General features: G+C 46.4%; 1 protein-coding gene across 1 annotated transcript in view; it reads left to right on the top strand.

The window, feature by feature from the left end:
• Lama3 (laminin subunit alpha 3) overlaps positions 1–23,975 on the top strand; it is an 83,101-nt gene that overhangs the window by 22,331 nt on the left and 36,795 nt on the right. Inside the window, exons 8-23 of the mRNA XM_059246069.1 lie at positions 5,033–5,143; positions 5,252–5,363; positions 5,549–5,716; positions 6,877–7,073; positions 8,371–8,487; positions 9,109–9,263; positions 9,559–9,700; positions 10,811–10,913; positions 12,577–12,693; positions 12,779–12,958; positions 14,489–14,631; positions 17,680–17,850; positions 19,165–19,316; positions 19,461–19,623; positions 20,035–20,168; positions 21,928–22,072. Coding sequence (XP_059102052.1) covers positions 5,033–5,143; positions 5,252–5,363; positions 5,549–5,716; positions 6,877–7,073; positions 8,371–8,487; positions 9,109–9,263; positions 9,559–9,700; positions 10,811–10,913; positions 12,577–12,693; positions 12,779–12,958; positions 14,489–14,631; positions 17,680–17,850; positions 19,165–19,316; positions 19,461–19,623; positions 20,035–20,168; positions 21,928–22,072 — 2,310 coding nt within the window. The remainder of the gene's footprint in view (positions 1–5,032; positions 5,144–5,251; positions 5,364–5,548; positions 5,717–6,876; positions 7,074–8,370; positions 8,488–9,108; positions 9,264–9,558; positions 9,701–10,810; positions 10,914–12,576; positions 12,694–12,778; positions 12,959–14,488; positions 14,632–17,679; positions 17,851–19,164; positions 19,317–19,460; positions 19,624–20,034; positions 20,169–21,927; positions 22,073–23,975) is intronic.

The following is a 23,975-nucleotide window of genomic DNA, read 5'->3' on the forward strand; positions in this document are numbered from 1 at the left end:
AATTCAGAAGTCCTTTCCTGTTCCCTTAAGATCTGTAAAATCTGCAGTGTGCCCCCTTGCTATTCATTCCCAGGGTTGGAATTTTTTACCTCATCTCTTTCTCTTGATTATCAACTTCATTGCTTATTTTTTCTATTTCATCAACTTTTCTGTGTTCAATTTTTTCTGATTTTTACCTTTTATCATTCAAGGCATTAATATTTATTATTATTATTAATGGATATTTTATTAATTCTTTGAGAATTTCTTACAGTGTATTTTGATCATATTCATTCTCTTACCTCCTCCACGGTCAACCCCCGCCTACCTATGTCCCATAACTTCATGTCCTTTTTTGTTAAAAAAAACAACCAACCAGTTGACTCCAATATGTGTTATTCCTGAGTGTGAGGCCACTATTCAAGCACAGTAAACCTACTAGGACCCACATCCTCAACTAAAATGGACTCTCCCTCCTCCAGAAGCCATCAACTGACAGTATTTCCTCATGAACCCCTTCCCATTCCATGCTGGAATGTTGATTGGCTTGGCCTTGTACAGAGAGCCACAGCTGCTGTGGGTTCATGAGTGTGGTGGTTCTGCATGACCTGAAGACTGTTCCAGGCTGATTGCCCCTGACTCTGGCTCTTACAGACTCTCCACTCCTCTTCCACAATGATCCCAAGACTAAGAGGAACGGAGTGATGTAGGCATCCCATTTGTGTTGAGCACTCAGCTGACACTCTCTGTGTACTATGACCAGTTCTGAGTTTCTGTGTTAATTACCAACCACCGCACAAAGAACCTCTCTGCTGAGCTGAGAACTAACTAATCTTTACATTGAGAGATACAAATTTTTCTCAGGTCATGGAGAAATCAAGTTGGTACTGACCAGGAAGCCTCTTCCTTGGTGAGTGCCTATCATAGTGCTTGGAGGTTCTCTGCAGACTACTGTGGAGAAAACAGTCACCAACCATCTTAGCCAGCTCTGAACCGTACACACTACAGTAATGACCAGCATGGCAAGATACGTCCGTGGGTGCAAGAGTCCAAAAACGTCAGGGGTGACCAGCTAGGAGGGAGCGTATGGCTGGTATAGTGAATCTGGTCAAGAACCAGACTGCGGATTTCAAGGGCGCTACTACTATTAGGCCTCAAGGGTGCTACTATTATTCTGCTAAATGGGCATACTATCAGACTTAACTGATTTCTACTCTTACCCATATATTTCGCTGCTTCTTTCTATATTCTGTGGAATAATTTGTTATTCATTTTCTAGTTTCTTATGATCAAAGCTTGTTTTACTGATTTAAAACTTTATTGTTACTAACATAAGGATTTATTGCTGTGAAGAAATGCTTCTCTTAAATGCTGCTTTTGCTGTATTGCTTAAATACTACTTCATAGTATTGTTTTCATTCTCATTCAATTCAAAACACATTTCTATTTCCCTGTGATGTATGAATAACCCATAATAATTTAGAAGTGTATTGTTAAATCTAGATCAGAGATTTTTTTCTAATGGCTTTCTAGTGTTGATTTATAATTTGATCTTTTGTGGTCAGAAGCAAACTATGTAAGATTTCAATGCCTTTGGATATGTTGAGGTTTGTTCCAAAGCTGGGATATTGTCCATCTGGGTCAGTGCTCTCAGTGTCCTTGGAAATAAGCGAGTTAGGAGGGTATTATGAGAAGTGATGGGGCCACAGGCCTGAGCCAAGCTCTCTCAAGTAATCCTGAGGGTTACTCTTCCCGTTAATGAAGGCTGAACACAAAACCTTGAAACTGTCCAATGCCCGTTGTTGGCAAAAGGAGGAAAGAGGTGGGCCATGGGAGTCCTAGTCTTCTGACCAGGGCCTAGACAAGCCCAGAAGCCTGATCCATGCTGGAAAATGACATCCTCAAGCCTGGATTCGTGCTGGAAAACACATCCTCAACATCATCATAGTATGCGAGTTCTGAACTGCTAATGTATGCCTGGCCTTAGACTCCGGGAACAAGGTTTCGTGTTAGGGGCTGTGATAGCTATGAGATCACTGGAGATGATAGAGGGAGTGTGGAGGAGGGAGACACTCCCAATGATTGACTGAGTCTGCAAATGTTCAACAGACACATTAACCAGAAATGCAGAGAGAAGAGATGAGGGCACTTTAGAGAAATGAAAATAACTGGACAGTCTGAAAATTCCCTGAAAGAATAGCATCCATTAGAGGAAATGAGAAATGAGGTGTGGAGAAAATCTCACTTGAAGTCAAGAAAGAAGAGATGAGAAGACCTGACTGGAAATCACTGAAATGGAAAAATATTGTTATTGAAGTACAAGAACTGATGAGGTAAAGCCAAGGCTGGACACAGTGGAAGAGGCTTTGGAAGGTTAGTGCGTGCTTTTGGAATGAGAACTAATGCCAGTGGCTCCGTCTGAAAGTGATTCTGGAAGGGTGTTCCTTTTCACCCCTTAAGGAATTCGACTCCGTGGTTTATGGGTTTAATATAGAGAAGGAAACGACCCTTTCTGTGGTGAGAGAAAAGGAAGCTCTGTGAGGTAGTTGCTTTATTTGGTGTCTCTGCACGGATGCTGTACGCCAGGCACTGTTTTGTGTCTCACTCACGTCCCACAAGATCTCTTGCAGAAAAAGTGTTTTCATTTAGCCGACATGTAGATGCTGTAAGAACAATAGCATATTCACACAGCTGGAATTCAAACCCAAAGTCTAAAGGCCACGCTTCGCTCCCCACCTTCACCCATGGCCCGACGCTCCCACGCTTCGCTCCCCACCTTCACCCGTGGCCCGACGCTCCCACGCTTCGCTCCCCACCTTCACCCGTGGCCCGACGCTCCCACGCTTCGCTCCCCACCTTCACCCGTGGCCCGACGCTCCCACGCTTCGCTCCCCACCTTCACCCGTGGCCCGACGCTCCCACGCTTCGCTCCCCACCTTCACCCGTGGCCCGACGCTCCCACGCTTCGCTCCCCACCTTCACCCGTGGCCCGACGCTCCCACGCTTCGCTCCCCACCTTCACCCGTGGCCCGATGCTCCCACGCTTCGCTCCCTACCTTGCCCGACGCTCCCACGCTTCGCTCCCCACCTTCACCCGTGGCCCGACGCTCCCACGCTTCGCTCCCCACCTTCACCCGTGGCCCGACGCTCCCACGCTTCGCTCCCCACCTTCACCCGTGGCCCGATGCTCCCACGCTTCGCTCCCCACCTTCACCGGTGGCCGCTCAGTGGTGCTTGGCTTTCCCACTGTAAAGATACAGTGGTCTATGTGTCTTACTGCTCTGCCACACAAGTTCTGAGGCAGCTCAATGAAAACGAACTAACGTTTTTGCACGCTCATGAGTACATACCTGCACCCAGTGGTTTGGAATACCCTCATTGTAGTGTCAGACTCACTGCTAAGCCGCAGACCTGGGTTTGGTTTTCTCCGCATTGTCTCTGACATACAGACGGAGGCAATAGAATCATTTTATTTAAATCTCTCTTTCAAGGTATTACATCCCTCCTCCAAAAATTAAAAATAATCCCTATTCTAGAGCCGGGCAGTGTAGCACGAATCTTAAAAGGTCTTATTAATAAAAACAAACCCAGAGCCAGGTATTGGGGTGAATGCTGAAAGATCAGAGAAACTGAATAAGCCACAGCCACCTCACCTCGCCAATGCCTCAGCTGATCCTGTTTCCTCAGACTGGAAGCCTCTGAGTCCTTATCCAAATGGATCTCAGCTGAGCTGCTGCTAAAAGCCTAAAAGTTTAACAGACTCTAGTTCCTGATCCTCACACCTTATATACCTTTCTGCTTCCTGCCATCACTTCCTGGGATTAAAGGCATGTGTCACCATGCCTGGCTTTGAACTCACAGAGATCCAGTTGGATCTCTGCCTTCAGAATGCTGGGATTAAAGGTGTGTGTGCCACCATTTTCTGGCCTCTATATCTAGTGGCTGTTCTGTTCTCTGACCCCAGATAAGTTTATTAGGGTGCACAATATATTGGGAGACACAATATCACCACAGGGTGGTGGTGGTGCACGCCTTTAATCCCAGCACTTGGGAGGCAGAGCCAGGCAGATCTCTGTGAATTCGTGGCCAGCCTGGTCTGCAGAGAAAGATCCAGGACAGGCACCAAAACAACACAGAGAAACCCTGTCTCAAAAAACCAAAAGAAAGAAAGAAAGAAAGAAAGAAAGAAAGAAAGAAAGAAAGAAAGAAAGAAAGATCCCTATTCTAAATATGTGTGGCAATGTCACCTTTAAAAGTAATATGGCAATTTAGTAATAATATAACAGCAATAAAATGAATAGGGAACTGGATTGTAACCCAACACAATCAATCAGTGATCAGCTGTGCTGCCATAGACACGTCATCCAATTTCCTTGAGAATACCAACTTCTCATTTGAATGTGAGGACATCCAACTATATCCACTCAGAGTTCCCCTACAGTGAGACGGCCTCTTTGAGTATAAAGGTTCTTTCAGCACAAATAGCTGTATGTACTGCTTTAATAAGGCAAAGTCATTAATTCAAGTAAAAAATATCTCTTGTCTTTGGATTTGCTGTAGTGTGGGTCTTTAGTGCCCCCCTCTCCCCAATGCCTAAGCTCTGAAGGGGTGTTCCAAGTGTAAGAGATGGTGGTAGGTGTTTCAGGATTGGGCACATGCTCTCCAGGGGGCTTTGTCAGACCCCAGCTCCTCCTCTCCCTCAGTTTCATCCCCTTGCTCACAATGTGCTTCTACTGTGAGGTGCTACCTCCCCAGGGACCCAAGGCCATGGGGCTAAAGCCCCTAACACTGATCCAGGAGAAGCCTTTTCTTTGTCGGTTGATTATCTTTTATTTATAATAATTTATTAAATTGATTGTAGTGGTGGAAAGAGGGCCAACATATTTGCTTTACTTCACAACCGTATCATAATTTACGTCAGAAAGTAGATTCATCTTGTAGGTTACTTCAAAGAACCCCCTCCCCCCATGGAGCCAGCATTGGGCTTGTTGAAGGAACTTAGGCGGCTGGGCAATGTCTGCTCTGAAGGGTTTAGCTCTGCGTCTGCTTTCAGAGCCAGCTGCTGGGCTTCCGTTCTGCCATCTCAAGCCATGGGTCCAAACTGGACGGCCTGGAAAAAGAACTGGGCCATCTGAACCGTGAATTTGAAACTGTCCAGGAAAAGGTGATGTATTGAGTCAATTACCTTAACCTTTTCCTCCCTTGTGGATATTTTCTGTTTCATTTTCCCTTTTACTCTAATTCACTCCTAATGAGTTTACTTTCCATGTAGGCACAAGTCAATTCCAGAAAAGCACAAACATTATATAACAACATTGATCGGACAACCCAAAGCGCCAAAGAATTGGACACGAAGATTAAAAACGTCATCCAGAATGTGCACAGTAAGAAAAGTTTCCCGGCCCAATTAAAACCTATTGCGTAACCTTTGTTGTGCACTGAATGAAGAGTTTATTTTTGAGAGCGCTACGTTATGAAAGAAGATCCCACTGTGATACTTAAAGATGAACAGGACTCTCCACAAAGCTTCCAGAACCCCCAGTTTAATAAGCTACTTGATGTTTTCCAGTTCTCCTGAAGCAGATCGCTAGGCCAAGTGGAGAAGGAACGGACATGCTGGTGGGCGACTGGTCCAGAGAGCTGGCAGAAGCCCAGCGCATGATGCGGGAGCTTCGAGGCCGAGACTTCAGAAAGCACCTCAGAGAAGCAGAGGCCGAGAAAACAGAAGCCCAGCGCCGTAAGGCCAGCCCCGATTCCTGTGTCCACTCTAATCAACTCGAAATGCCGTATTCTAAGGGCAGTCTAGAGCTCTGGGCTGTGGGAGGAAGGTCTCATTTCGGCAAACCTTGCTAGAGGCCGCAGTGGGAATGGGGCTGCCCCTTTTGGCCCTAGGACCCAGTCTTTTCTTCAAGTTTCCAAGAGGCATGACATCCTACCACGGTGTAAATGACCGCAAAAATGACCCTAAAATTAAAATATTTGTGCCTTGTCCTCCCCCACTTTTTTGTCTTTGAGGTGAAGTCTCACTCTTTAGCCCAGGCTGGCCCAAACTCTGGTAGTCCTCCAGCTTCAGGCTTCCAAGTGCTGGCCCTGCGGGCGTGGGCCACCACGAGTGGCCCTTTCATCTGTACAAACCTCTTTCTGGTGACGATTTCCTCTTTGCTAATTCTCTCAGAGACGCCACTCTTGCCCCTCACTTTGGAGGTAGTGTCTCACTCCATCGCCTGGAATGGCTTTGATGTGCAGTCCTACCACCCCAGCGTCTCACGTGTTGAGATTACTGGCATGAGCCACCAAGCTTAGCTTCATTAAACCATTTTTAAAGATTGTTACTTTACCACTGCTGAATTTTTTAATCACAAAATTAACATTGGCACTATTATTATAAAACAATGCCCAAACCAAATATCTGAGTAATTAGGTATATATAAATGTAGAGAAAATGCCTTTCTGGGTCAAAAATAACCGTATTAATTTACCATATATCTTTCATATGGATATTTATTCTCTGGTAAAATGATGTATCTAGGGCACGTGTGCAGGTTGTAGCTGATGTGTGACATTTGTGCTAATCAACATTAATCCTTGCTTTTAGCAGTGGAAGAATCATGGCCTTCTATTCTGCTCAACTCCTACACTGAGGTCATTTATCCTTCCGACTGCCTTCTCATCAGTAATGAGAGTGATAGCTACTGTTCTTGTGTGCTTATCATGGTAGCCAAAAGGCAGTGCATGAGTGCACATGATAGGTCTCTGTAGGTGAGCTTTGCCGTCCTGTTCCCTCCAAGGCTGTGGAAGCGTCGTGGAGTGAGCAGGAAGGCGGCTCTCTTTCTGTTGTTCTGACACCTGGCTTAAGTAAACTCATCTCTCAGGTGAAAATTGGAAATTGTGTTGCAGTGCTGAACCGGCTCAGGACTTGGCTGGAAACCCACCAGGTGGAGAACAATGGACTGCTAAGGAATATTCGGGATTCGCTAAATGATTATGAAGCCAAACTTCAGGACCTGCGTGCTGTTCTCCAGGAGGCAGCTGCCCAGGCAAAGCAGGCCACTGGCCTCAACCGTGAAAATGAGGGGGTTCTAGGAGCCATCCAGGTGAGCCACAGGCAGAAGCCTCCTCATGCTTTCATTAATGGTAGGGCTGAAGGGAACGGGAGGCACGACCAGGCACCTGTCTGGTTTTTCTACCTCAGACCCTGATGAGACAGGAGTGAGGCATTAACTGCAGGAGAAGTCACCTCACTTCCCCGATTCAGAGGACTCTGAAACCTCTGGCAGAGTCTCACTGACTGCCACAGCCTGCCCAGGCTGGGGAACATCAGAGGGATTGGTTGCTGAGTAAATGAGAAATTCATCCATTGTTTGAAACAGTTATCTACCTGTTTATAGGAAAGATGCAGAAGGATAGGCCACATGCCATTATAATGGCAGAATTTTGAGATTAAGGTTTCAGCACATACACACATACACATAAGAGAGACAGACCACACACACACAAGAGACACACAGAGACACATATGCATATAGACATACAAACACTCATACGCACACAAACACATATGATAGATAGATAGATAGATAGATAGATAGATAGATAGATAGATAGATAGATAGATGATAGATAGATGATAGACAGCAGGCAGGTAGAGACTTCCTTTTTGGCACACTTGGAATCAGACCCAGGGTCTCATGTTAGGCAAATATTTTAAAATTAAGCCAACACCCCAGCCCTATAGTTTATATTTTTGATGGTGACTATCCTACACCCAAACAACAAAAACAAACAAGAAAATACATGAAGAGTTGTCAATGACAGACCGGAATTGAATAACATGAATGGCACCCAAAGAGGAGGAAGCTGATAAACACAAACCAGTGTCACCTTAGTGGGTACTGCGCTCAGCTCAGTGCTGTCCTGGACAGCACTGCCTCTGTTTGAATCTCTGGGGATGCCAGGGAAGAGGGCATGCTCCAGCAGTGTGGGCCCCAGCCTCTACGCCGTCTAGCCTGGCAGACTCCTGCCCTGTGCCATCGTCTTCCGTTCAGAAGACTGCTGCATGCTCACTGGAACCAATGTGTGGAGCAATTGGCCCGGGTTCATTTATTTAGTTGAAATCTTATGTTCTGTTCTCCAAAGCAGATCTTAATAACATGCCCCACCTCACTGGTGGAGTTGCCCAGTGTATGACTTCTTCAGCCGTACTGGCAGAGGATACCATGGTAACGTAGCAACGTGGGAATCCAGGCCCTATCACTTAGAGCAGGCTAGGCTACTGTCAGCTTCAAGAAAACACTGGACTCTGACTTATTTCCTGTTGTTCCATAAACATGTCTGTGCTTTCTGCTAATGTGTTGTGGAATGTGTGCACATGGGCTCTTTTACTCTCTCCAGAGACAAATGAAAGAAATGAATTCCCTGAAGAATGACTTCACCAAGTACCTGGCCACGGCAGACTCTTCCCTGCTCCAGACCAACAATCTCCTGCAGCAGATGGACAAAAGCCAGAAGGTAGCAGACTCCGGTTCTCTAGAAACATCCAAACTAGTCGAACGCTATTGTCAGGAAACAATGCAACAGACGAACCTATTGACTTTTGAGTACATCCCTTTTAGACAGAGCTCTCTGCTGGGAGAGGGGGATGAATGCTGGGCTTCCCTTAAGTCTGTCCACATCACCTCATTTGTCTACAATGAGCAAGTCACTTTTGTGGTAACAAGCATTGCAATGCTATTTTAAAAATATCAAACATGCCTTTCTTGATGGAAGACATCAAAGACTTGATAAAACCCTGACAGACTTCTTAGTAGCCTTGTGAGCATTTTGAAATAATCTTTCCCAGTGTCTATTTCTATATCATAAGTAGCCCTTCCATTTAGCTGAACCTCACCTCGATGATGACATTGTAACTCTATAAACCTTGTAAAGATGGTGCCCATCAGAAGGAAGATATTCAAGACGATGGCAAAACTCGAGTTATAGTCAATGGCACTATGTGAACTACGGATAAGTTGATATGATAAAAATGACAGAAAATAGAAATTCTCATTAGAACATCATTTATGAGGGAGTTTGAGAAAATGGCATACATGTTCACTGCTTGAATATATATTGTTTATTTGGAAAAAATAGGAATATGAAAGCTTAGCTGTGGCTTTAAATGGAGCAAGACAGGAGCTAAGCAGCAAAGTGCAAGAGCTCTCCAGATCTGCCAGCAAAACATCCTTGGTGGTGGAGGCCGAGAAGCATGCGCAGTCTTTACAGGAGCTGGCGAAGCAGCTGGAAGAGTGAGTGCCTGGCTGCAGAGGTCCAGACATCATGGGTTGATTGAGTATCAAGCAAGGTCCTCACTGGGCTGGCTAGGACCCAGGAACAGGGTGGAGGCCTGGACCAAGGCCAAAGCCCCATCCAGAACCCATAGACCAAGTCAAAACCAGACTTGCGGTGAGATCTGTCTCTCAGTTGTGTCCTGGGGACAGAGTAGCAAGTGCACAGCACATGTCGCATAGTCATTGGGAGGATGGCATCCCCAGGCAGAGAAAGGATGCTGGATGACCTACCCCCACCCTTATCATCTTCCAGGATAAAGAGAAACACCAGTGGGGATGAGCTGGTACGCTGTGCTGTGGATGCGGCCACCGCCTACGAGAACATCCTCAATGCCATCAGAGCAGCGGAGGATGCAGCCAACAAGGCCGCCAGCGCCTCGGAGTCTGCCCTCCAAGTGGGTCCCTGGAGCTGCACCGGCTTGCTGGGCTGGCTCTGGAGGCAGCTCATTTTCTTACTCTTCTATGCATGGAACAGTATTAAAAATTATTTAAAGTCAGAGCTTATTATAGGTATAGACTTAAGTTTGTTCTTGGTATGGACCATTTCTGCATTTACTGTTTGATATCAAGAGTGTGATTTAAGTGTATTTGTACAATCAGATAGAAAACATACCACTGTCAATCTTGAACCTAAACAAATAGTGTATCCTGCTTTTCACTAGGTGTTTTTACGCCTTAGTTAATAATTGATGTTCACCAAAAGAAAGATTTTGGGGGCCGGGCGGTGGTGGCGCACGCCTTTAATCCCAGCACTAGGGAGGCAGAGCCAGGCGGATCTCTGTGAGTTCGAGGCCAGCCTGGGCTACCAAGTGAGTTCCAGGAAAGGCGCAAAGCTACACAGAGAAACCCTGTCTCAAAAAAAAACCAAAAAAAAAAAAAAAAAAAAAAAAGAAAGATTTTGGGAATTAACTGGATTGCCATTTTTTTTAACGATTTGGTCTTAAATCTGGGCATGTCTGTAGAGGCCTATAGGATCTTTGGTGCTCTGTATAATATCTCCATATACAGGAAATAAAGGATAGAGCACTCAGTATTAGAGTTGGGAAGCTGGGCTTTGAAAGATCAAAGACTTTCAGGTTCCAAGGCTTGAAAGCCTCAAGGCAAGTAAATGATTGCAGGGATTTCGTAGGGGCTTAGGCCATCTGTCACCAGAGATCAGCCCAGCTCCCCAAGCCACAGGCGCACGTCTACCTAGAGATCAGCCCAGCTCCCCAAGTCACAGGCGCACATCTACCTAGAGATCAGCCATGTCTACCCAGAGATCAGCCCAGCTCCCCAAGCCACAGGCGCACGTCTACCCAGAGATCAGCCCAGCTCCCCAAGTCACAAGCGCACGTCTACCTAGAGTCCTAACCGCATCGTTAGGCAACAGTATGCAATTCATTCTTTCAAATCTTGTTCTTTAAAGATTAAAGATAAGGGATTAGGGCCTAAGGTGAAAAGTCTTACTCTGTGTTTGCTAAGGCATAGTGTCTGCTCAAGGCTGATAAACATTTTGCTTTCAGACACTGACAAAGGAAGATCTTCCAAGAAGAGCTAAGACCCTGAGTTCCGACAGCGATGAGCTGTTAAACGAATCCAAGATAACACAGAAGAAGCTACAGCAAGGTATCAGAAGGGTGGCGGCAGGGACAGTCAAGTCAGCCTGTGGGGTGTGGGGGCGGGCAGATGCCAACGTAAAGGACACGTCTGCACTCACGGTTTGTTATCGGTGCTGTGCATTTACCAAGAGTCCTAAACAGCCCCTATCCATCCTGCATGGACTTAACTCAGGTCTCATACAGATGAAGAACTCTTGCGTATGCTAGCCTTCCTTGGTCTGACTTCGGAGGTACTCTTAGTTAATCCACTGGTGACCCTGGCAGTGGGAAGCCACATATGAAGGCTGTTCATTCCGGGTTATTACAGCAACTGCTTCAAGATACCAAAAGTCCTAAAATCTTAGCAACTGAAAGTGTTCAAAAATACTGCTAACATGGGCCATGAGAAAATTTTAGGCATCTTTGGTAATTTTTCATCTTATGTACTTAAAAAATAATTAAATTGTCTTAACATGAGATGTAGCTCAAGGATAGAGGCTTTGGGACACAGGGATAGAAGCCATCTGAAACTCAGCAGTCCCCAAGCTTTGGAAATGCTGCTCTTGAAATGTTATGGTGTCTCCCAGGAAGCCATGGCCAGGCGGGCATCTGGACTCTCCGTCCTCGCTAGCTACCCTATCCATTCTGAGGGTTAGATGAAGACTGTAAATTTGCTTACTAAATATTTTTGAAAATCAAATGCACAAAAAGTAAAACTCTGACCAAGTATGTTCTGATATGCAATCATTAATCAACATTAAGATGGTAGGGAATTAGGTCTATCTTCATTACACAAGTCTAGAGTTGGATTGGTATGTTTGTGGTTGTTTGTTTTTCATGGCTGTGAGTTGAACTCAGGGCCTTGAACATGCTAAGCATGCCCTCTGTCCATCCTCCTCTCTGCACCTCTTCAGTGCTAGGGTGGCGTGGCTGTGGCAAAGGTAGGTGTTTTAAGTAGGGTGGAATATTGACTGTTGCTAACTAAAACAGTCCTGGAGTCATAAAGAGCCATGTGTCACCAGTATGGTGTTAATACACTGGCCAGTCACTTCCTACATCCCAAAGATGGCTGCATTGCCAGCCAGGGATGTGGATTTGGACCATCTTGTTCATCCGTTTATTTTTGGTGTGTCACTTGGAGCATCTCTGGGGAGAACCCTAAGGACAGGTCCTTTCATTGTTCTGCAGGGGCAGAAACAGACATCTACTTTGTGTCCTTTATGTGAGGCTCTCTTAAGAACAGTCTTACCTTGGCTGCAAGGCATCCTTTCTGCATCATTCATTTGTTCACTCCAGCATTCATTCATTGAACAAATGTTCAGTAGCATTAAGTCCCAGCCAGTGTCAGCTGCACACTGTATGTTAGGACACCTCTGCAGCAAGCTTCCTCTGCTCAGGTCGGAGTGGAAGTCCAGCTGTCCCCTGAGCTATTCTGCATCTCTCCTCTGTGTGTGTCCTTTCAGCTGGTCACCACAAGGCTCTGGTAACTGCTCTTCCAGCCTCTGTAACCAGAGACCCCAGAGCTGTGGGGCTGGGTACTGCAGGAGCATCTGTGGGGTGTTGACTAAGGTACACATGTACTCAATGGTCTGAAGACACTGCCCACTTCAGAGGCCACAGATGCCCACGGAACATCCAAATCAACGAAGCAATTGCCTCTTGGTGTTTTCTCTCCTCCTTCCTTCCTTTAGAAGTCAGCCCAGCCCTCCACGGCCTGCAGCAAACCCTGAACACTGTGTCGGTTCAGAAGGGCCTGCTAGATGCCAACCTCACGGCCGTCCGTGATGGTCTTCGTGGGTTACAGAGAGGTAATGGTCACCCTGGACCCCTGGTCATAGTTGCTTGGGAAGAATGTTTCGTGTCCTTATGCCTCCCTATGTGTGTGTGCACCAGGTGATGTTGACAGTATGATCAACGGTGCGAAGAACATGGTCAGGAAGGCCAATGGTATAACAAGCGAGCTTCTGGACGGGCTCAACCCCATCCAGACAGATTTGGGAAGAATTAAGGACAGCTATGGGAGCACACGGCGTGAGGACTTCAACAAGGCTCTGACCGATGCCAATAACTCAGGTATGAGGCATCCTCCAGTCAGGGTGTCTTAGCTGTGTTCTCCATTGCTAAGGCCTCCATCCATTTCAGTTCCTTTTTGGTGAAGTCTGACCTCAAGTTAGAATCGTGTGATCTATTCAGATATCAAGTGGTTTGTTAGAGAGACAGGGAGCTTGTCTCCTTTCCCCCTTTTGTGTGTGTGATGTGTATGTGATGTATGTGTTTGTGTGGTCATGAGTGTATGCAGGTCAATAGTCTCCAGAAGTTCATGTTAAGTATATTCTTCAGTCATTTTCCTGCCTCTCTCCTCCTCTCTCTCTTTTTCTCTCTCCCTGAGACAAGGTCCCAGTATATATCCATATATCCCTAGCTGCCCTGGAACTTGATATACATATCAGGCTGCCCCTTGAACTTAAAGATCTGCCTGTCTCTGATTCCTGAGTGATAGGACTGAAGATGTGTACCACCGTGCCCTATGTCCGTCCTGTCTCTTAAGAAAGTGTGTGTGTGTGTGTGTGTGTGTGTGTGTGTGTGTGTGTGTGTAGGCATGCGTATGCCAGAGCATGTGTGTGGAGGTTGGGGGACAGCTTATTTATTTGTTTGTTTCTTTGTTTGTTTTGGTGTTTTTGAGATAGGGTTTCTCTCTGTAGCCCTGACTGCCCTAGAACTCACTCTGTAGACAAGGCTGGCCTCAAACCCAGAGATCCTCCTGCCTCTGCTTTCCAAGGGCTGGAATTAAAGGCCTGCGCCACTATGCCCAGCCAGAGGACGGTTTTGAGTGCTGGTCCTTGCCTTCCTGTTTTGAGGCAGGGTTGCTTGTCGTTCACTCTGTGTACACCACACTAGCTGGCCTGTGAGGAACTGACGAGTCTCTTGTCTCTGCCCCCACCTTCTAGGAGCACTGATATGGTGGACTCACTCACCACATTCAGTTTTGGGTTCTGGGGATTCAAACTCAGGTCCTCATTCTTGAACAGCAGCTGATGTCCCCACTGGGACATCCCCAAGCCTCCACTTCAGTTTCTGAGACAGGGTCTCTCACTGAGGCTGGAGCGTCTACCTGGAAATGATGTAGATTAGCTGGCCAGTGATCTCATCAATCTCTCCACCTTTCAGTGCTGGGCACACACTGCTGTGCCCAGCTTCTCCCATGGCTCTGGGGGTCTGAACTCCTCATGCGTGCACGGCAGTCTCTCTGCCAGCTACGCCATCTCCCCAGCCCCAGCGTGGCCTGTAGATTTTTATTTGACTTTATTTCTTTTCTTTTCCTTCTTTTTTTTTTTGATACTGTGGGAGTTCTTAATCATGATGTATTAACTTACGATTGCTACTAAAAGATAAGAAAAGAAATATTTTCCCATATTAACCAAGGAACATAATTTGATACCTACATTATTACAGAAATCTATAATGAATTTAGGAGAGTCTTGCATGATTATGATCCGTCTTGTTCCCAGGATTGCCAGAACAAACATTCCCATCAAGAACGTCTGCAGTTAACCTTTTCTCAATGTACTGTGTAATATTTCCATTTTCTCATTTTGCCAACAGTAAAGAAATTAACCAAGAAGTTGCCTGATCTTTTTATCAAGATTGAAAGTATCAACCAGCAATTGCTGCCCCTGGGAAACATCTCTGACAATGTGGACCGAATCCGAGAACTCATTCAGCAGGCCAGAGATGCTGCCAATAAGGTGGGTGTTCCCATGCTGCCAGAGCTGCTGCTAAGATCCTCAACACGTTCGCAAGACAGGAGAGGCTTTTGTTTGTACAGGAATTGGTTGTCTGTCTTCTCCCAATTCTGATTAAATGAAGTTTAACTGCCTTTTGTCACCTTGCACCATGTGCACGGCCTTAGTCACCTAAATTTGTGGCTTTATCGGCACCTGAGGCTGTTCCCATGCTATGAGTTCACATAGGCCGGAAGGAGGTTCTCTCAGGCCTCACTTTGTGGACTGTAATTGCAAGATTTAGTGAAGGTTCTGTGGTCAGGACCTAGTCTCTCAAGGCTGAAAGTGTTGGAACCCACCTTTGTTGAGTTGGAGGACACAGATGTGTTGTGTCTGTGACCCCAGCTCTGTCGGGGGTATGACGGGAGGTGGGGGGTAGGGGTGAGAGTGGGGGGGGTGTCACTGGGACTTGACGGCTGCCAGCCTAGCCCCAGGCTCAGAGAAAGACCCTTGCTCAAGGAGTAAGACAAGCTCTATAGAGCAGGACATCTGACCTCCTATTCTGGCCTCTGCTTACATGCAGGTACACACCTGGTACACACACACATACACTCACACATACATACACACATGCACACTCACACATACATACACACATATACATGCACACACACCCATATACATGTGCACACTCACACATACATACACATACACACATCCATACACACACATGCACACTCACACATACATACACACATATACATGCACACACCCATATACATGTGCACACTCACACATACATACACATACACACATCCATATACACACATGCACACTCACACATACATACACACACACAATACACATCCATACGCACACACACACACAATACACATACATACACACACATGCACACTCACACATGCACATACACACACATGCCCATACACATGTATGCACATATATACACCCTATACAAAGGATGCTTGTTACAATACACTTTATATAATCATGTTTTTATTTTTAAGAAAAAAGCTAACTGCTTACAGTGCTAAATACTAATGAGCTGGATCCATGCATATCACCCAGATCAACCTACAAATATAGTTTCCAGCAAAGAAAGCAAGTTATAAAAGTATGGTCAGATAGCATTCACATGAAAATATTTAAGTGTGAAAAAGAGAGCAGTTATAGCTGACAGGTAAGTAGACACAGCTGGAGTCGTAGATGAGTCCTGTGTAGTAAAAATAGCAAACCCTGCCTGAGCGTTCGCATAAGGCTCCAGCTGCAGGGTGGCGGCGGCTGTGAACAAGAGGAGGCGGCAGGCACAGGGCTGTCAGGGATGTTTCCTCTCTCAAGGTGAGGATACAGACGCAGGGCCGCAACCTCCATCTTTTACGGTCCACACAAAGTGTCTTCTTAATTTAAAACACAAGCATGGGTTCACCAGGGGACAACGGCTTCCCAGGAGGAGACCCAGCGGTGAGGTTGGGTCTCCCGGAGGGCAGATGGTGAGTGGAAGAGAGCCTTGATGTGAGCTCACAGAGCAGGTGAGAGGACCCTGGCCTCACCATCACACGTCAAGATACCAGGAAACACTAATGCGTGACAGAGAGAGCATGTGGTAGTGTCATGTGGAGTATCATTCCAAGATGGTTGTTCTTTGACTGCTAGAGGATGTTTGTTTTCTGTGGTTTAGGCTGGACCTGCCCCGTCGTGGTCCACAGACCCGTGCTAATCGGGTGACTCTTGCTGATGGTTCATAGGATCTAAGTATGATATTAAGCAGTAATGCCTGGGAAGTTCCAGTGCTTTGAACTGCATGTGCTTGGTGGACTTCCATTTCATACAGCTTCCTCATTACACTTTTCTAGTAATTTTGATGTTACAGACATACTGGTTCATGACCAGCTGGAGGGGGAGAGCAGGGCAGGGCCTCCATCACACAGTATCTAAGATACACGTATGGTCTTAATGCCCGTGTGTGCCCACGAGTGAGTGCAAAGGCCGGAGGTCTTCCTCAGTTGCTCTCTACCTTATGTTGTGAGACGGTCAGTCTCTCACTGAAGCTGGAGCTTGCTGCCTCATTTAGACCACCTGACCGGCAAACCCACGGGCTCCTCCGCTGTGCTGGATTACACACACACATCACTGCTCCTGTGTTTCTGTGTTGGTACTGGGGGTCTAGACTCAAGTTCTCATGCTTGCACGACATGACTGACTGAGCCGTCTCCTCACCCCAGTCCATGTGTATTTCCAGTCGGAATGTCTGTGATAAATGTAGGCATAGTGTGTAACATACTCATTGGCAATCATTCCCTTCTTAAAAGTACTTTAAAGAGCTGGGTATTGTGGGACATGCCTGTGACCGCAGCACTTAAGAGATGGCAGGAGGGTCACAAATTCAAAGCCATCCTGAGATGTAGAGTGAGCCTGAGGCCAGCCTGGACCACATAGATCCTATCTAAAAAAAAAAAAAAAACCTATTTAAAATATTTTAATCATATGCAAGCACTATCATAAGTGGTTCCATGAGCATTAACTCTGTGAGCATTAACTGTAGAGTAGGAATTACTGTTACTGTTACCATCATCATCATCATCATCATCACCATCACCATCGTTGTCGTAGAAGACCAAGTTCACTTCTTAATGGCCCTCAGCCAATTTGCATTGACAATAAATGGCTCAGCAGACAACTTCATGAATTTATAACCTGGTCCAAACCGGGTGTGGCAGCACAGCCTTTAATCCCAACACTCAGGACGGGGAGGCAGGCAGATCTCTGTGAGTTTGAGGCCAGCCTGGTCTACAGATGAGACCTTGTCTCAAACATATGTGTGTATACACATATATGTGTATATATGTGTGTATTATGTATATGTGTGTATGTATGTATGTAAAACACAAAAATTAACCTGGGTCCAAGAGACGTACCCTTCCGATGCTTATCACAAGAGCTGGGACAAGCTGATGTGTCCCTGAGGAGGACGGCTGTGAAGCTCCCTCGCTGAGCTCGTCCTGTTTTTCATAGCTGTTTGACACACGTTCTCCCGTCTTACTTTTCCTCAAGGTCGCAGTCCCTATGAGGTTCAACGGGAAATCCGGCGTCGAGGTCCGGCTCCCAAATGACCTGGAAGACTTGAAGGGATACACGTCTCTGTCTCTGTTTCTCCAAAGACCCGACCTGCGAGAGAATGGGGGCACCGAGGATATGTTTGTGATGTACCTCGGCAATCAGGACGTGAGTGCTGTTGGACTTTTCTTGTTTTACTAACAGGATGGTTTTGGAGGCCACCAGGAGACTCGTGACATAACTGTCACTGACTACCCCACCCTCCCGTCTGAGTTTGTGACCCTGCTGTCACCTCCTGAGTGCTTTGGTGGTGCCAGGAGAGACCTCTAGTTCATCACGGATGGAAGTCACTGATGAGAAGCCTTACTCAGTGGGCTTAAGATATGGGCACACGTGTGTCCATGTGAGCACATGCATGCTTACAACTGTAGGGTTAGGTCTTTCTTCCCAGGAAGCAGTATCAAGGCTCTATGGAAACTAACAGTGGCTGCTCCTCACCACACTGTGTCCTGTCCTCTTCCTGGGAAGGCCCGGCCACAGATGTCTCCCCAGGCCGGAGGGGTAGGGACCATAATATAAATGAGACCGGAAGCAGAGCCTAACCTCTCTATTGCCCGTCCTTCACCCCAAACTCATGAAACTGCCACCACCACAGGCACTGTCAGCAGGTGACTTGAGTGTCCCCGTGGATTTTGAGCAGGTGGGCAGCTGTTCTAATTAGGTGCCACAGTTGATATTTATGATAAAATAAATTTACTTAAATGCTCTGAATACCAAAGAACACTTTAAAAAGGTCAAAGTTGTCAGTTTTAGTACCTATCTATCTATCTATCTATCTATCTGTCTGTCTGTCTATCCGTCCATCCATCCATCCATCCATCCATCCATCCATCCATCCATCCATCCACCCATAGATGTCTCTTCCTTACGGTTCTCCCATTCTAATAGAGAAGAAAGCCACACTCACTGACTGTGGGGAAATGTCGTAGCAGAGTCTGGCACAGAGTGCTAAGAGGACACTGCATGGCGCCCAGAGAAGACAGGTGGTTTATCTCCCTTGCTGATGAACTCCAGTGAGCGGCTAAGTCTGCTTGCTCTGTAGTAGATGCTGGTAAACGATCAGATTGAATAGTGGGGGAATCAGTGACCCAGTCCACTAAAACACGAGGCGACAGCCCCCACGCTATTACTCAGGTGTGCTGTAGTGGCCTTCAGAGGATATACCTTATGTATTCTGTCTTTCCAAAGCCTATGGCATGAAGCCCATTCTAAAACACTGGGAACCTCTTGATATGGAAAATGAGTTTGTAATGTTTGAAGGGTTCTGAGTTCTTGTCACACCTATGCTCTGGGATGTATCTGTCTGTCTTTCTGAATGCCTCACTGTCTTAACCCTCATGCTTAAACCCTGTTCTAGAATATCGTTTTCAATGCTGTCTCATTTTGAACAAAAAGAGTCTGAGGTGGCCTTTGTGTCTCCAGGCCTCCAAGGACTATATCGGCATGGCGGTTATAGATGGTCAGCTGACATGTGTCTACAATCTCGGGGATCGGGAAGCTGAAGTCCAGGTAGACCAGGTGCTGACTGAGAGTGAGAACCAGGAGGCAGTTATGGACCGAGTGAAGTTCCAGAGGTACGGTGCTTTCACGGACTCTTGCTGTTTGTGAACTTGACCAGCCTCAAACTCTTCCATGGATGTTACGAAGCTGTGCCCTTAGCATGTTGGCTTTGAATTCTTTCATTTTTTCCTACAACTTTATTATCCAATTTTCAACAGAATATATCAGCTTGCAAAACTTAATTACACCAAAGAAGCCACATCCAACAAACCCAAAGCTCCTGAGGTCTATGACATGGAGGGTGACAGCAGCAACACCCTCCTGAATTTGGATCCGGAAACTGCTGTGTTTTACGTCGGAGGTTACCCACCCGGTTTTCAAGTAAGTATCAATGCAGACTCGTCGAGTGAAGTGCTTAAATTTTGGTGTGGTATAATGACTTCATGTCTCTGTTTTAACTAGTCCTGTACAAAATGAATTACCCATATGCTCTTAGAGTACACCTAGTGAGAAGAGCTGAGATGTATTTCCTTTGTCCACTGTTTTAAGCTTAAGAGAATTAATTTAATGTACTGTATTTATTAATATTAATAATCACCCCCATTTTACCGATGAAGACACTTGGGCAGGGGAAGTTAACAGTTAGCCTGGGTAGAGACAGCCCTTAAATGGCAAAGTCCTGGACCCCATCCTTCACCCCTGTGCCGTGCTTACTGTTGAAAGTCCTGGTGCTGCATGGCCGCTGTCCCTTCCTATTCGACTCCTGGAAGGTTAATCTTGTTTCTCTCGCAGCTGCCTAGCAGACTGAGGTTCCCTCCATACAAAGGCTGTATCGAACTGGATGACCTCAATGAAAATGTTCTGAGCTTGTACAACTTCAAGACAACTTTCAATCTCAACACAACTGAAGTGGAGCCTTGTAGGAGGTAAATGGAGCCTGGAGGCCCTTGTCCCTAGGACTGGGCTGGGCTGGGCCCTGCTCACATCTACCAGTGGTGGGCAGGCAAGGTTGTCGATGTTACAGTTCATTGCAACTGCTTACTTTCTGTTTGTGGACAACACCCACCATGCTGCATCCCTAACAGCGAAGGACCGGTCTTGTCCTAGTTTACATAAGGCATCAGATTAGTTTTCTCAGTCTTTAAAAGCATGACCCTTTGGGGACTGTGCGATGGCTCTGTGGGTAACAGCATGTGCTGCACAAGCCTACGGACCTGGGTTTGATCCCCGAGTCCACGTAAAGGTTGAAGGAGGACACGAACATCACAAAGTTGTCCCCTGATGTCCACGTGTACCACTGTAGCACATACACTCACATACATAATGCACATACATGATAATAAATACAACTTTTAAAAAATGAGCCTTTAATTTTTGGTGCCTCCTACTACAAAAAATACTCAATATTAGGTTACTTAGGCACATAATTATGTAATTAAGTCTTAAATAACAGTAGTCTACAAAGCAAGTGACTTTCTGTGTGCTTTGCCTTCTGAACCTATTTGAAAGTTGCTCTGTCTTAGTCAGTGTTCTGTTGCTGGGAAGAGACACCATGACCACGACAACTCTTATAAGGAAAGCATTTCACTGGGGCTGGCCTACACTCAGAGGTTTATTCCACTGTCGTCGTGATGGGAAGTGTGGTGGCTCACAGGCAGACATGGCGGCACACTGGAGAGGGAGCTGAAAGTTCTAGATCCAGGTCTGCAGGCAGCAGAGAGAGAGAGAGCCGGCCACTGAACCCAGCCCCAGTGACACACTTCCTCCAACAAGACCACACCCCCTAATAGTGCCACCTCATAATGACTAAATACTCAAATATTTGAGCCTGTAGGAGCCATTCTTGTTCAAACCACTACCTGCTCTTTTGAGCTCCTACCCATCTCTGTAATTTAAAGGAGTTGAGATATTCCTATTGTTATTTAGAAGCTGACACTGAAAATTAGTAATTTCTTATATTTAAATATTTTCAGCTAGTTGGCCACTTTCTCCTAAATACACATCTCTAGAAGATGTTCTTCTCTCCCTCTCTCTCTCCCTCTCCCTCTCCCTCTCCCTCTCCCTCTCCCTCTCCCTCTCCCTCTCCCTCTCCCTCTCCCTCTCCCTCTCCCTCTCCCTCTCTCTCTCTCTCTCTCTCTCTCTCTCTCTCTCTCTCTCTCTCTCTCTCTCTCCCCACCCCGGGTTTACATGATATATGTATGTGTGTCCAGGTATATTCATCCATGTGTACACATGTTGGAGACCAGAGGTAGACATCAGTCTTTTTCTCTATGACTCCCCCACCTTATTTTTGAGTCAGGGTCTCTTTCTGAATCTAGAGCTCACATTTTGACTAAACTGGCTAGCCAGAAAGCCCCTATGTTGACCTGTCTCCACCCCACACCCCACACACACCTGTACTAGGGCTACAGATATGTGCTGCCATGCTCAGCTTTGACATGGGTTCTGAGCATCACAACTTGGGTCTTCGTACTTATGTAGCAAGCATTTTACCCACGGAACTGCCTCTTCAGCACAGGAATTAGGAGCACACGAGGAAGGAAGGCTGACTGACATGCTAACAGTGTTTCCCCTTTTCCTACACAATTGTGACACCCAGCCTGTGCATTCCTTGTCCCATGTTAAAAACACACCCGCAAGGTGGCCTTTGATGGCTGACCTCTAACTTCCGGTTGGTGTTGACAGGCGGAAGGAAGAGTCGGACAGAAACTACTTTGAGGGTACAGGCTACGCCCGCATTCCCACTCAAGCCAGCGCCCCCTTCCCAAACTTCATCCAGACTATCCAGACCACCGTGGACAGAGGTTTACTGTTCTTTGCCGAAAACCAGGTAATTTACACCGAGCCTCCAAAAACGAGGTGAATATCCACTGTGCCTAGCAATCTCGGGGTGACTGGGCTATTGTACATAGCCCATCTAGCTTGGCAGTGTGACCTTGGCCGGTCATGTCTTCTTTCTGCTGGGGTGAGTTTTAACGAGGACAAAGGACCAGGAATTGAGCAGTTACCACCCACAGGAGGCAGGATTCTCCTCCTAACCTATTTTCACGTCCGTTTCCGACTTTAAAATGGTGGCCTTCCTACTAACATCTCACTCTGCTTTAAACAAATGAAGACCTCCTGGGTACCCCAGTCTAGGTGGCTGGACTTCCTGATGCTGTGACCTTGGTCTGGCTCATGGCAGGTGTGGGGATTGCGTCTTTCTGAGCCGCAGCTTGACTCCCCCGGCGTAGAAGCTTCTGTACTTTGAAATAGCCGTGGTCAGGGGCCCACGCTTTATTTTTAGTATTTTTCTTTATTCTTGAGGGCTTTATACTGTGTACAATAATATAATCATATCCGCTCCCCTGTTTCCCTTTCCAACTTCCTCAAATCCCCCCAACATGGTCCCCTCCCAATGTCATGGTTTTTTCTTTTTCTTTCTTTCTTTCTTTTTTTTTTTTTTTTTCAAGACAGAGTTTCTCTGTGTAGCTTTGCGCCTTTCCTGGATCTCTCTCTGTAGACCAGGCTGGCCTCAAACTCACAGAGATCTGCCTGGCTCTGCCTCCCGAGTGCTGGGATTAAAGGCGTGTGCCACCACCGCCTGGCAATGATTTTTTCTTGATAACTCACTAAGTTCAACTGGTGCTGTCTATGTGTGGGGGTCTAGTGTATTCTGGAAAATCTAGCAGTGGCCACATGTTCAAAAGAAGAATATTTTCCTCCCCCTGGCAGCCATCAGCTGCCAATATCTACTCATTAAGGGGCGCCTTGCTGTAAGTCTGGCAAAGATGACCCCTGAGCCTCTGTAGTTGTGAGGGGTGGTGGTGAGAAAGATGTTCCACTTAGGGCTGAGCACTTATCTCTTGTTCTTAACACTTTGACCAGTCATGTATCCCAGCATTGGCAAAAAGAACCACTCTGACCAAGGCTGAGAGCAGCCTAGGTCTGTGACCATAAATTCAAATATTTAGAAGGCAGTTTGACACTGTGACCATTTAGCAAAATAATATATTCTGTTGAAAATTAGATAATAAAGTTCTAAGAAAAAATAGATAAGAAAGTTGACCTCCCAAGCCGGCGCGGGCTTTTGATCAGGATTATCCATAGCCACTAGGGAAATACAGACGATAACTACAACATTCCATCTCCTTCCAGTCAGAACGCCCGTCATCGGCACTACAATCGACAGCAGGTGCTGGCGTGGCTGCGGCCACAGGGAACCCTAGGTACTGTTAGTGGAACTGCCAGCTAGTGCAGCCGACTTTGAAAATCAGTGTGGAGGTTTCTCAAAAAAGAAAACAATTAAACCAAACATAGAACTGCCATCCGACCCCGCTATACCAGAGGGTCATTCTTGTATTTCTTAGGTTAGATGTGCGCAAGGTGGTCGTCCACTCATGATTGCTAGTGCCCTCGACTGCTTCGAGGAGAGTGGACATGCTCTGGTTCTGCAGTAGTGGGTCTTCTACTGGATCCACCTCCAGAACAGATCTTGTATACTTGCTCTCACAAGCAGTGTTCCAAAAAAATGTGCACTAGGTCACCAGTCTGAGAATGTGTGGATGATATTTAGCTTGAGATTTTCCCCAAACTCATCTGCTGCCAGATAGGAACAAAGCCTTGTCTCCACTCTTCCTTCTGAGGTTGGTTTGGCCCCTAAGCTCTGAAGTTTGGGAGGGTCCCAATCAGTCTAAAGGCTGGAGGGAGCAAGGCAGTTACCCAGCGTCTCCAGGCTAAGGCACTTGTATTCT

This window comes from Peromyscus eremicus, chromosome 19 (genome assembly GCF_949786415.1).
Source record: "Peromyscus eremicus chromosome 19, PerEre_H2_v1, whole genome shotgun sequence".
Lineage (NCBI taxonomy): Eukaryota > Metazoa > Chordata > Mammalia > Rodentia > Cricetidae > Peromyscus > Peromyscus eremicus.